General features: G+C 53.8%; 1 protein-coding gene across 1 annotated transcript; it reads left to right on the top strand.

Moving 5' to 3' along the window:
• The first annotated feature begins 964 nt into the window (after positions 1–964).
• Positions 965–12,840, top strand: CPN1 (carboxypeptidase N subunit 1). The gene is made up of 9 exons (XM_009958627.2): positions 965–1,187; positions 4,173–4,369; positions 5,064–5,219; positions 5,708–5,890; positions 7,451–7,562; positions 8,247–8,386; positions 8,662–8,761; positions 10,675–10,793; positions 12,709–12,840. Exons 1-9 carry the CDS (start codon positions 965–967, stop codon positions 12,838–12,840), a joined length of 1,362 nt encoding a protein of 453 aa, XP_009956929.2.
• The last annotated feature ends 1,349 nt before the right edge of the window (positions 12,841–14,189 follow it).

Genomic DNA, 14,189 nt, shown 5'->3' with positions numbered 1-14,189 from the left:
TCTATTAACAGACAGCAGGGCATTTTCATCGGCCTTTAGGCTGTAAAGCTCTCTTCTGCTGCCAGTTGCCCAGTGCCTGCTGGCGCTCGCTATCGTGCCCACTTCCAGTTCACAGCAGGGCGATACCAGACCTCTTGAGCAGAGCTCTCCTTGCTGGTACGTGCTCAGCAGACAACCCCACGCTGCCCTGTCCTCCCCCTGCAACCTCCTAGCTCGGCTGTTTGGGTAGGCAGCTGTGGGGAGGGCGATGCGGTCCCCGTCTCTGTTTATCCCGGGAACAGCGGGACTGCCGGGTGAGCAGGGGCTGGGGCAGAGGGGCCGGCAGAGCCTGCGGCGATGTCTCCCTCTGCTTCCCCAGGAGATGGGGCAGGAGAGCGGGCGCGGCTCTGAGCTGGTGGCCGGGCCCCGGCGGGGAGCGGCGGGAGCTGCCCGCGCCGGGCAAGCAGGGGCCGGGGCTGGGCAGCGGGAGCCGTGCGGGCACCGGGGCCTCCCCGGCGCCATTCCCACCCCGCTCGGCTCTTGCCCCACGGAAGGGCTCGGCGACGGGCATCCCCCCCCCGCCCACCGCCCCCCTCTCCTCTCCCCCGCCCTGCCGCTTGGCAGCCCCGACACCCTCCGCAGCCAGTTTTCCAGCCCTGCGCCTCTCCGGCAGTGACAGCCCGTGGCTGCGGGGGCCTGTTTTCTGTCCGGTTAATAAGTGAGCTGGAGCGAGGAGGCGGGGGGGAACTTCTCCGACGGCGGAGAGCGGGCTCGCCGGCGGCCGGGGGCGGGCGGGGGGAGCATTCCTGCGCCGCGGGGCCCCGGCGCGCCCCGCTCCCGCCGCCCCCCGCCGCCCCCCGCCCGCAGGTGCAGGGGGCTGGCACTCGGGAACTGGAAAGAGCTGGTTGGAGTTTGCACTTTAAGCTGCCGGCTGGGAGGGAGCCGGGGGCTCGGAGCTGGTCTGGGCGCCCGGCACCGAGGGAGGATGGCTCGGTGGCTGCGGTCCCTCGTGGGAGCCCTGCTCCTGCTCGAGGTGGCGGCCGCCCTCAGCTTTCTCCACCATCGCTACGAGGAGATGGTGCAGGCCCTGTTCCGCGTGCAGAGCCAGTGCCCCTACGTCACCCGCATCTACAGCATCGGCCGCAGCGTCGAGGGCCGACACCTCTACGTGCTGGAGTTCAGCGACTACCCGGGCATCCACGAGCCCCGTAAGTACAGGGGGACGGGGACGGCGGGGTGCAGAGAACGGGCTTCGTCGCCACGTTGCCTGCCACGCAGCGCTGTTGGGGCACGGGGCAGGGGGTACTTCCCTTCCCAGGCAGGACTCCGGGCGATGCCCGGGTGTCAGGCAGTGCCGGGTCCGGCAGGACCCCACAGCCAGCCCAGGGACACGCACGCAAAACCTACATGCATGCACCATGCTTGCGTGAGTTGCAGCGTGGCCCAGGTGTGTACTTTGGACGGAGCTCTGATTTTTCAGCGCAAGCTAACGCGAGAACATGGGCAAGTCCATCCCAGCACCCCACCTGCTCTGCCACCCTCTCCCTCCCAAAACAGCATTGTGCAGGCAGGGAGAGGCAGCACCCACCCTCCACCCTTTGCTGCTGGATAGTGGCAGGAGGGAAGAGTTTGGCCCTTCCTCCTCCAGACCCCAAAGCCAGGGGCACAGCAAGCAAAGGACCCTGGCAGAGAGGGCGCTGGGCTCCCGCAGCCCCATGGGCTGTGCAGCCCCTGTGACAGGCCAGTCTCGGGGACCTCTACATGCTGCCACGTGGCCCTGCAGAGCCTTGGCAGCAATGGCCCCTTGAGCTGCTGCCTGTGCAGCATGGAGATGCCACCAAGCAGGACCTTGCTGGGAGCCATGTGCTCCTGGGGGGCTGAGGGGACCAGCCGGCTCTCCAAGCTGGGGATGTGCACACAGGACTCCCTCGCTTCCCCGCCTTGTGCCCCTGGGCTGCATATGTGGACAGGGCTCTGCCTGCTTTTCACAGGATTTTTTGACTTTTCAGATCCTGGCTGGTGTGGTTAAACGTAGGAGCTGACAAGTGCAGGCAGCCTAGTCACATGGAAAACTGCTGGCAGTGCCACAGGGGTGAACAGGACCTGTACCTGTGCCCCCCTCAGTGGAGCAGCCCCCCCGCAAACCCCATAGCACCCCATACATGGCCGCAGCTTGCCCAAGGACGCGCTGCACTGGGGGTATGCTGCTCCCCTCCTGCGGCCCAGAGTATCACCTTCAGGGGTGCGGGAGGTGGGATAGGAGGCTTCCCATCCTGACCACCTTCGCACCAGCCCTGTTCAGTATAGGGAGACCTGCACAGCGCTGAGGACACCTCAGGTACATCCACAGCACATCAGGGGCTGATTCAAAGCAAGGAGCGAGCAAAAGGCACTGACAGTGTACCACTGGATTTTAGACTTGCAGAACCACAGGAGAACAGCTGGAAGGGCCGTAGGAGATGACCGAGATATTCCCTGCCCCAGGTGGGCAGCATGGACCTGTGGCCCTGCTTGTAAAGTGGGCCACCCTCAGGCTGGCACTTCCAGCTTGTGGCATGAGGACTTGGGAAGCTGTGGATTCCCTTGAAGGCCACAGAAAGTAACTCTGAAAAGCAAGCCTAGAGTCAGTGGGCTTACGTGCAGTAATTAGGGCTTGTGTGTCCATGTGGCTAATGTGTAGGGGTCTGCATATTGAAAAAGGCTAACAAGTCCTGCTGCAGACTTGAACACAGCAGAGAAGGAGAATCCCTGCTGAGACCTTATTTTTTTAAATAAATGTTGCACATATCCCCAGGACATTTTTATAGTTTTTATAACTGGATTACCTAATTAAATCCATTCTCATGTCACTGAAATCTAACCAGGTCAAAACATGTTGCCCACCTGTGGTGTCCTGTGCTGAGGCACAGCGATCAAAAGATAAGGAAAAGCAAAATCTTTTTCCCAAATTATAAGTCCTCCCCATGCAGCAAAGGCACAGAGGATTTTGGAAGCAGCAGATGCCCAATGTGGGGCTGTGGTGCCTTTTGCCCCAGGGATCCTGACAGACACCATATGTGGCAGCAGGGCTGCACACTGCAACTGCGAGTCTGATCGCTGCTGGTGGCCAGAAAACTCACGGTACAATGGCAGTCTCAAGCTCCAGCAAGCTGGCATTTGTAATGACACCCTATTTTTTCCTGATCCTTTCACATGAAAGTCAGGCTCTGTTTTTAACTGAATTCCCCTGGTGTCTCTCATCCTACCAGTGCTGACTCCAGCCTGAAATGGGACATTTTATTTTCCCACACTTACCTGCTTTAAAAGACCCTCTGGGAAAGTGTAACAAGTCCTTCACGTGTACTGCCTTTCCTTCAGCAAAGCAGCAAGTCCTGCTCTGGGCAGGACTAAATCTGTATTTTGAGACCTCGTTTTAGAAAAGTCAGTGCAAGAGACCGTTTTGCTTATACTGGAGCTGCTTGAAGGACAGTTTGATCCATATTCAACTCAGCTGCTGAGGGTTTCTCCAGGCTCTTGTGCCTGTCCCTTGGGGGTGAGGAAGCCCCTAAAACTTTTCCTTGGAGGCAGGTAAAGGGGAGGGAGAATGGAAACTGCTGCTGCCTCCCGCCAGCACGGGTGTCAAGGGCTGACAGCTGCAGTCAGAGGCACCCATGCCCTTCCAGTGAAAGAGCATGGCTCACCCCAAGCCAAGGATTGATTTCATCCTGCAGAGTAATGAAAAGCTTCTTAAAGCATGCAGAGCCAGGAATGTGCCATGCTAGTGAGAAGCACTGAGAGCAAACCACGAAGGGCAGGGGTGGGAGAAATGGCGTGTCCCCTCCATTGCCACCTACCACAGAGCTGGGAGGCCCTGGCACCCTCGGGCTTGGCCTGGCAGCAATCCTGCTGGTGCTCCCTGGTCCCTCTCTGCTGCCTCTCCCCATCCTGAGACCAAACCACCTGCAAATACATCCTCTTGTGCACTCCAAAGGCGACCAGCAACCCAGTGGAGAGCATGAGCTGCTCCCAGGGATGCTGTGGCAAACCAAGCGGAGTTCATATGAGAATCTCCTTCGATGAGGTTTGCATTTTCCAAGGGAAAGGGTCATTTCACACCACTTATTGGGGTTTGCCTGGGCTCCCCGCAGTAGGAATTAGCTCCTTCCTCACTGTCCCAGCTCTGGCTGATGGTGTCACTTTCTTGCTCTCTCCAGTGGAGCCAGAGTTCAAGTATGTCGGGAACATGCACGGGAACGAGGTGCTGGGCCGTGAGCTGCTGCTGCAGCTTTCTGAGTTCCTGTGCGAGGAGTACCGGCGGGGCAACGAGCGGATCACCCACCTCATCCATGACACGCGCATCCACATCATGCCCTCCATGAACCCCGACGGGTACGAAGTGGCTGCCAAGCAGGTACCAGGCAGCGATCACCTCCTCCAGCCGGGTAGGGGCAGAAAGCCCTTCAAATCCCTGCGGGATCCCCTTCACTGCAGCTATGGGGAGGGGCCATCCTTCCTCTCCATCCCTGACAGATTTGTCCCCCTCAACCAGTGTTACTGCTTCTCACCTCCCATGCCAAGGGCTTGCGCTGTGTGTCCTGCCACAGGTGCCCCTGGCAGGTGGCGGAGGAGGCTTCCTACACCTGTCTCACCCTTCCCATGTTACCCTCCCCTGTGTTACTTGTCACAGGAGGGTCACTACAATTCCCCTGCCCCAGGCTGGGGAAGTGGCAGCTAAAGGCCACTGTCATGAGCAGAAAGGGACATGAGGGATGGGCTGGGGGGGAGCCCTCTAGTCAAACCCCCAAAACCTCACCTATTCCTTTGTACCCCTAGACCTTGGGGAGGTATTTTATTCATGGCTCTTTCAGTTGAGGCAAATTGTTTATTTGGCTTGTGCCTTGCTCTGTCACCCTGGAAAATGAAGATATTGTTACTGGCTTTCCTTGTCAGTACCAATACTCTTTATTCTCCTTCCAGCAATAACACACGTGTTGTGACTCAAAGGCACCCAAGTGCCGTTACGACGACCGGTCCCTGCCTCCCTGACACCCAGACTGCCTGTGCCCACCCTGTACTCACCCCCATGACACACCTTTGCCCCGCAGGGCCCGGACAGCAACGGGTACTTGACTGGGAGGAACAACGCCAATGGAGTAGACTTGAACCGCAACTTCCCTGACCTCAACACATTCATGTACTACAGTGAGGAAATCAGCGGGCCAAATCACCACATCCCACTGCCTGACAACTGGAAAAGCCAGGTACAGGTCCGGGATGCTGTGAGGGCTACAGCATCCTTTTAGAGTGGCTCAGAATGCAAGGAAATATACTGTCCTTTGGCTTGCATGGTGCTTGTCTCCTTCTCTGTGCCTTCTGTATGCAGAGAAACGATGTAATCCTGTCCCATATCAAAGTTCACACCTCTGCCAGGCGGAGAGGCTGGCACCACAGCCATCTTGGGGAGAAGGTTGCAATGCACAGGGCAGAGGAGGTGGCACATGCTGGCTTACACCTGTGCCTCAGGTTTTGGGGCTGTGCTGGGAGAGCTGTATCAGGGTATGCATGGGAGGAGCCTGCTCTGCCTATCAGGGCAGGCGGTGGAGAACGGAGGAAGCTGTAAGGGCTGAATGAGGTACATTGCCAGGTAGGATCTGATGTGACCCATCACGCTGCAGCCAGGCGTGCAGCAGCAGCTGGCCCAGAAGTGGCTGAGCTCTTCTCCCCGTCCCTGTCCCTCTTCTCCTCACAGGTGGAGCCTGAGACATTGGCTGTGATCCAGTGGATCAGCAGCTACAACTTCGTGCTCTCGGCCAATCTGCATGGCGGAGCAGTGGTGGCAAATTACCCCTATGACAAGTCTCAGGACCAGCGGTTCCGGAGCCACCGGCGCACGGTGAACACGCCTACCCCTGATGACAAGTTGTTTCAAAAGGTGAGCACAGCCCCACCGGGTGAGGGCATTCCCAAAGCCCTGGTAGGGTGCAGCGTGCGAGAGCTGGCTGGGACTCCCTGTTCACTGCCTCATGCAGGATCTGAGCCAAGAAACGTGTTGGAAATAACCATTAGCAGACTACGGCACTTCTGCCAGCCTGCGGCTAGTGAGCCAGGTCAGGGCAGCCCCACCGTAAACCAGTCCCACTGTGAGCCAGTCCCATCGCATGGACAGGCCAGTCTTAACCCTCGGGAGACCTTTCCTCATCCATGCCGTGCTTGGGTTCCCCATAACCCCAGTACCACCAGTATCTTCAGTACCACCCTGCCCTTCCAGAGCTAGAGCCTGCCCCCAGCTTCGCTGCATCATCATAGCATGTATACGGGTTTTTTTCCTAGAGAGGTGGCAGGGTCTGGCTGGGGGTCTGCTGACAGCAGGGTGAGGGAGGTGGGTGCCCAGCAGGGGTTTGCAGATGGTGAAGACTAAGAAATACAACAAAAAGAGCACCAGGAGCATAGGCAGACATCGGGGAATGTAATGGTCCATGCTGCTGATCCTGCTAGAGCTAGCTGAAGCCTGTGGTTTTTCTCCATTGTTAAAATGTCCCAGAACACAGTGCCTTCAGTTACTGCTTCCATTAGGAAAAACCCAGCACAAGAAAAAGCAAGTCTGCTTTAGAACAGTTAATGAGAAAAATAAGTCTGAGCTGGAGTTCAGCCTTCTCTGGAAGCAGAGGCTGTGCAGGAGTTTGCCAGGACCTGCTGGGATCAGGGCTGTGCTCAGACCCATATGTAGAGAGGCTGCAGTCTGGGGCGTAGGCTAATGATACCCACACAGCCTCAGAAGTCAGAAATGTAATGAAGTAACTGTTTTCCTGCTGACAGAACGAGATTACACCAGCATCTGAACCATAACACAAGGGTATAGAGTTTGCATTAGAAAATGCAAACACTGGTCTCTCTTAAACTGTCTTACACAAAGGACAGGCTTTGGATGCAGTGGCCCAATTATAGCTCTGCCTTTTAGACATGAAGTCTAAAAATAATCAGTAATCTTGATAAGGACAATAAACAAGCGGTTGCTAGAACTAGAAGTTGCCCAAACTCTTTCCTAATCCAAATTCCCCTGATATATATGGTATTTGCATCAGGACTGATACTGGTTAGTTTTCCTTGCATAACTTCTCCCCCTGTTAGTGCCATTTGTTGTGTGGGGACCAGCATCGATGGAGCTGACTGCCCTTGTGTGGGCCCAGTGCCCTCCACTCCACCTCGTCTCAGCAGGAGCAGGGCAGAAGCCACCTGTACCATCAGCAAGCCTCCAGCTTGCCAGATTTTTGCTCTTCCTCCTCTGCCTTCATCTGCCTACATTTCATAGAGGTCTTGGCCACCTCATGTTGTATTTCATGGCAGTAAAATGCAGGAGCTGTCTCCTGTCTGACTTCCCTCCCACGCTCCCCAGCAAAGCCTGTGCAGAAGGGAGGATGTTTTGCCTGGAGCTAGGCAGAGTCCCCAGCCGTGCAGTGCTGGAGCTGGTGACCACCAGCTGCTCTCTCTCTAGCTGGCCAAGACCTACTCGTATGCCCATGGCTGGATGCACCGTGGATGGAACTGCGGGGACTACTTTGCTGATGGCATCACAAATGGGGCATCCTGGTACTCGCTGAGCAAAGGTGAGGGCTGGGCAGGTGAGCACCAGTGTTGGGCTGAAGAGAGGTGAAGGGGCAGATGAGAAACCTCGGGACGGGATGGGCTGGGGAAGGACTATGGTGATAGCACTGTGCCCCTTACTGGTCACCATTCTGATATCTGCATCTCAGACTGGGAAATGGCTTGGGAAGAGACTGGAAGTGGCTTGGGAAAGAGCCACAGAAATAGCCGAGGTCTGCAGAGACCTGCTGTGTGCCGTTGGATGGAGGAAGCATTAATCTGTTTGTGTATTTGAAAATGCTATGGCATAACTCCATCAAGACCCAAAGGTGTGACCAAAGGGAATAAATTTTTGTAGCTGCTGGGTCCTGAAAAATCTGATTAAAAAAGGCACAATGAGGAAACTGAGAATCAGCAAATTAGTCTAGAAAAAAGATTGAAGAGCAACTGGAAAGAGATACATATCCCCTGCCATACCCAACCTCCCTGAGCTGCTGAAGGCAGAGTGGTGAATGATCCAGCTGAAGGAGAGAGTCGGGCAGCCACAGGGGGAAGGGGTTCTAGTCAGCCTGTCACGGAGGGAGGAGACTGCACCTGCAGAGCAAAGAGGGAGAGAGGGACAGTTCTGGTAGAAGATAGACAGGGACACAGGAGTCAGGAGGGAAGGGGGCCTTGCATTCCCTCGGCCACAGGCTCTTCTCTTCCAGGCATGCAGGACTTCAACTACCTCTACACCAACTGCTTTGAAATCACCTTGGAGCTGAGCTGCAATAAGTTTCCCCCTGAGGAGGACCTGGAGCGGCAGTGGATGGCCAACCGGGAGGCCCTTGTTGCTTTCATTGAAGAGGTAAGGGGGCAGTCCTGATATCTACACATGGGCCCTGATGGTAGGGGACCAGTAGACACTAGAGATGGAAGGGAGGTGATCATGGAGCTCACTGGGTGCTCTAGTTGGTGGCCTTTGGGGAGGCTGTTGTGTCCTAGACTGGCTCTGCTGGGGAGAGCCAAGGGTATGGGGAAGGGTGGTGTTGTCCTCAGAGCTCTGCCCTGCTCCAGTGTTTGGCAGTACCCTCTTGAGCAAAGGAGGGTCCTTGACCCAGCAGTCTGTCTCCCTTCCTGCAGATTCACCAGGGCATCAAAGGGATGGTGTCAGACGAGAACAACAACGGCATTGCAGGAGCAGTGATTTCTGTCCAGGGAATCAGCCATGACATCACCTCTGGTGGGTTGTTGGTCCCCTTGCATGCTGCCCCTTTTGGATACAGCGTCTTGGAGGCTACCTGGGTATGTGGGAGGAGGTTAGCAGGCAAAGCTATAATATATGTGGCCAGTGTGGTTTGCTTCTCAAAAACCCTAGCTGTGAGAATTGAGAATTGTGCCTGTGCATCCTGGACCAGCGAGGGCTTATGAAAGCTGAGGAAGGAAAGATGTGAAAACTGGAATGCAAACCTTATTGTACAGAAAGTCAGCTCCTATTTTGTCTGAGAGAGGAGAAAATACATTTGTGTATAACCAAACAGAAGATTGAGGGAATAATCTACTCAAGCATCTAAGTATCGACAGAGAGCTGAAATAACTGATAGCAAAGGACACGATGGCAGAACAAGATGAAAGACTGAAAGTTCAAGCCAGACAAATTTAGACTGAGAATGAAGTGCCACTTTAGTTTATTCAAGTTGTAGTGGTTTCTCCTTCACTGGCTGATTTTAACCTCCTTTTCATAAACACCCTTTTCCAACTGGACCAAACATTACAGACTAGCTGCAGAAAACAGCCAATATTTAACCTCGTCAGAGGTCACACTACGAAATCATCAAAACTCTTTCTGGCTGTAGGTCTGTGACTCAGTGGCACTCTAATATTTGGCACTTACTATGCCAACCTGCTTAGGGAGGGGGAGTATGCAAGACATTACAGAATCACAGAGGTGCTGGCTGCAAAGGACCCTCTGGCGTCTCCTGTCCAACCTCCTGCTTGGAGGAGGATTGTCCCCAACATTGGCTCTGATCAGCCATCGCTCCCTCCAGCCGATTCTCACTGAGCCCCAAGGATGGAGATTTCACAGCCTCTCTGCTGTCCTGTGCCAGGGCTGCACCACCTTCACAGTGAAGCTGTGCTCCCTCATCCACCCTGAAGCTCCCAAGCTGCCATCTGTGGCCGCTGCCTCCCCTTGTATTGCCTGGCACTGCTGAGGAGTTTGGCTCCATCACCTTTGTAGCTGCCAGCTGTGAGCAGATCCCTCTTGGCCTCCTCCCAGCCAGTTGAGCCTGCCCAGCTCCCCCAGCTGTCCTTGTGGGGCCTGAGCTCTGGTTCTCCCACATCTCTCTTGACCTGGGGGCACCAAAACTGGACGCAGTATCCAAGTGCAGCCTCACCAGGACTGAAGAGAGGGAGAAACTATTCCCTTTGACCTGCCAGTGACCCTCCCTCTTTTTTCCTGGAAGCCCCTGACTCATGTGTGTCTCACACCAATTAGCCCCACCTAAGCCAAAATAACACAGGCTGCCTGTAATGATTACCCAAATTTGCAATACCCATCCAGTTCCATGGATAGAAATATACTCAAATTGTTGAAGTAATCCATAATGTGCTGCTGCCTCACTGTTGATTGTCCCCTGTCCCTAAACACACCAGTACACAGACCGTCAAAGTGCTCCTGGGGCTTCTTTATGCAGGGAGAATCAGGAAGCAGCTAGGCTGATGAGCAATTAAAACCCTGCTGATAACCCAAATGTGGCAAAATCATATATGACAGGAATTGGAGATTGTGTTTTGCATAAGGAGTCAGACTGGAGCTGTGATTGCCCTTAGGTCTGCTGTCACCTGACTGGCGAGCGCTCAGATTTGCAGCCTCCCTGCACAGGCACAGCCAACACTGCTGTACCAACCCCTTTCGTTTGGCCTTTACTTGCAGACTGACCTCTACTCCATGGCACTAATGAAACATTACTTGCAGTCTACCAATGTGAATCCAGCCTTGCAGTAGCCAGCAGATTTGGAAGGAAATCTAAAAATTGCCTGAGTTTTGAAGGCTAAACATGCTCAAGGAAGTACATTCGGCAAGACCTACTGGAATATCTTTTGCTCTGCTCCCTGTGCATCCTAAGTGCTTTCTCTTCCCACCTTGTGTTCCAGGTGATATGGGGGATTATTTCCGGCTGCTGCTGCCTGGCACTTACACTGTCACAGCCTCTGCAGAGGGGTACCAGCCCCAGACGGTGACAACAACAGTGGGCCCAGCTGCACCTTCATTGGTGAGTCAGACTGCATAGTCACGAGGGTGTCTCAAAATGTCTTCGCCCCAGGGAGAAAGAAATGTAGCAGGGGATGTCTAGTGAGCAGTAGAGAAAGGAGATGGGATGTAGAGCACTGCCAGTGGCTACAGGCTGTCTGCTTTGGCAGACACAGGGCTCCCTGCAGCTCAGACAGAGGGACATGCTGAAGGCAATGCTATGTGCCTCTCAATTTCTTACTGAGGGCTCGCAGCTGCACTGGGCCGCCGTGCCAGCTCCTCTATCCCTCTGTCTCCTGGCCATGGGGAGAGCCCCTGGCTGGCTGGGGCTGCTGCTCTTTAGCTCCCCCTCCATCCTCCCCGCTCTCCAGGACATGATGATCTGGAGACAGCATCTGTTCCCTGAGGCTCTGTTATGGCCCTGGCTTTGTGGTTTTCAACGCTCTGCTATCATCTGCATCCTGCCTGGGACCAAACACAGTATGAGACTCGAAGCAAGAGGCTGAAGTCTGCCTTTCTTTCTGCCAAGAGTACCCAAGACAGATGGGCACTGGGTGCTGACAAAAAACAGCCAAACATCTTCGGGAGATGAAGTGCTCTTGACACCAGTGTGGCCCCTACAGCGCCTTTCTGAGGGCAGGTTGGACAACTAGAAATAGGTTATAAAAACAGTGAGTGGTGATTCCTGCCCCTGCTGTGGCCTTGTGAACATGGTGGGACCGCAGATGCAGCCTCCTCTAAAGACCAGCAAGAATCCCCTGGCTGTGGCATCCTGGCACAGCATTTGCTTCACTGCATGTGCACTGGTCAGGCTTTGCCGTAAATACACTGCAGTGGTTCTCCCACCCTCCGTCTCTTCATCCCACCCTACCCAGCCTCTGAAGTTCTTCCAGAGCTGCCCTTTTCTCAGGATCAGAAACCTTCTAATTTTCATCCTAAATTTATTTATGGTCAGTTTATCCCTATTTGTTCTTATGCCAATGTTGTGCTTTAAATAGCTCCTCTTCTTCCCTGGTATTTTTTTCCCTGATGTATTTATAGAGAGCTGGAAAGCCCAGTCCTAGCCTTTGCTTTGCTAGGTTAAGCACCCAGCTCTTTGGCTTTCCTTTTTAAAATAGATTTTCCTTTTATCATGTTACTGTAGAAGACTGATTTGTTCCCTGACAGTCTGATTTTTGCAGATGTCCCCTCACAGCAGCCCTCCTGTCCCCGTTTCCCTCTGCCCCTGCAGCATCTCCCGTACCCACTGTTCACCCCATCCCTCCCCCAGGAAGCCCATTCAGCCCCATTCCAGTTTCACCTTTCTGCATGGCCTCCCCATTTCCCGTTTATCTGATGCTGTGTCCTGCACAATCATTGTCCCCTTCTCCCTCTTCTACCTGCTTACATGGCTGTAGTGAATGGAGGTTTCTTTCCTGGATTTTTTTTTTTGCCTGGATTTTTTTTTTTTTTGCCTGGATCTACTGGAAGCACTGTTTGCTGAAAGTCTGATTAAGCAGGATTCAGCTAATGAGGTGCAACTGAAAAAGGACTGTCTGTCCTAAACCATCCTGTGTATTAAATATTCACAGAGGTGTAAAGCAATGCTATTTCTCTACTCTCTGGTGCAAAAAAGATGAAGAAAGAGCATAGCTCAGACCCTTGCCTTTCACAGCTCATCTTCCAAACCATCCTAGGACATTGCATTGCCACAGGGGCAACTCTCTGCTTAAGAAATGTAGCTGATTGTTGGTACATTTTTCACAGGAAAAAAAAATATTTCCAGCTGACTTAAGAACTGAGTTCCCATTGTATTGTAACACTGGCTGAGGCCCCTTATTGCTTGTCTTGGCCCAGGAGTCAGCTTTGAAGGCTAGCAGCAGAGGCAGGTCCTGCAGACCCCTGAGCCAGCAGAGCACACACATGGTGTTACATGGTTATTTTTGTTTTTTCTCCAGGTGCATTTCCAGCTCAAACAAGATGTGGTGAGGAAGCCCCCGGAGCGTAAAACCTCAGGCACACGCATGAACAACAAAGCCCTTCAGAAGAAGGTAGTGCCAAGAGCCACCCGCCGGGGGATCCAAAGATGAGGACAGCTCACTTGGCTGAGAGCTGGGGGAAGCCGTTTATACAAGGCCTGGCTGATGACTCCAGCCGGTGAACTTTCCAACAGTCCAGCATGAAACTAGCCCAAATTAATAGGTTATTAAACGAGGAAGTATTTAATCCCTGAGCAAATCGTGAAGTCATTCACAACAAAATGTGCCTGGGCTGCGGTTCCCTGGGCAGTGTGTCTGTAGCTGCTGAGCTCTTCTCCTGCACTCGCTCTGTCTCGGAGAGGTCTGCTCCCTTTACTCCTGGACTCAGTTGCTACAGCCCATGTGAGATGCCCAGACACTAGTGCGTACCAGGGAGAATGAATCCAGGCCCTGGTCTTTGACTGCTGCACTCACAAGCTGGGCATGTGAGTCCTGGCACTAGTCCTCTGGGTGTGAGTGCCATGCTTCTCCCTCAGGTAAGGACAGTTGCTGCCTGTAGACCCTGAAGTTAGGGGGAGGTCAGTTTTAAAGCAGTCAGTGCTGTGACCAGCTCTGAACAGTTTGTCCTACACACAGCACAGCTATTGCTGGTTGGCAACACCACAATTATGAACGCAGCACTGGGAGGTGGTGGTCCAAGGTCATCTCCTGTCACATTTATCTTGATGTGTTAGATGGGGCTTTCTGGTAGCTGGTTTGGATTCTTTGTAGTCAGACAGGCTGAAACGATACACGCTGGCAAAAGCCAAGGGTTATGCTGTCTCCTTATGTCTTCAGACCCAAACCAGATGGCTCACTGAAGGGTCTGTTCTAGCCAACACAAACTATTAGTCTGAGCTCAGGAGCAACTAGGTGAAGTCTGACGATAGGTGAGGAGTAGGAGTGCAAGACAGGTGATTTGATGTTCCTTTGAGACAAATACCCTGAACCTTGGTCCTGTCAATGTGCAACAGAGAAGTGTGGATCCTTGATGCCAGCAGTGTGCTGTGCAGGTTCAGCACAAGCAATGTGAGTTGTAATTGTGTTAGGAAAGACATTATCCAGAGTTCAGCGAGGTGGGGTACTGCAGGCTGCTGAGCCTTAAAATGCTGCTTAGGCTGTGTGGGCAGGTTTGAGTGGAAGCAAGAGCAGAAACAATGCTGGTTATTTCCATGGCAAAAATATCTTAAGCAGGCAAAACCTTTCTAGCATTCTTCATAGAAAATAAATAACTCCAGAGGGTTAAACAGCCCCACCCGCATGCCCCAGCCATTCCTTTTTCCTTGGCTGGTTATCCCAATCTTCCCCCATACAGCCCTCCATTGCACTTGCTCTCTCAATGGCTCAAGCCTGTCCAAAAAGTGTCCCCCAGACATCCCCTTGCTCCTTCTCTTTTGCAAACATCTCTTCAACTCTTGTGA

Source organism: Leptosomus discolor, chromosome 6, assembly GCF_034619465.1.
Source record: "Leptosomus discolor isolate bLepDis1 chromosome 6, bLepDis1.hap2, whole genome shotgun sequence".
Lineage (NCBI taxonomy): Eukaryota > Metazoa > Chordata > Aves > Leptosomiformes > Leptosomidae > Leptosomus > Leptosomus discolor.
Note: the sequence above shows the minus strand (reverse complement) of the source record. Positions and strands in the feature narration are given on the sequence as shown.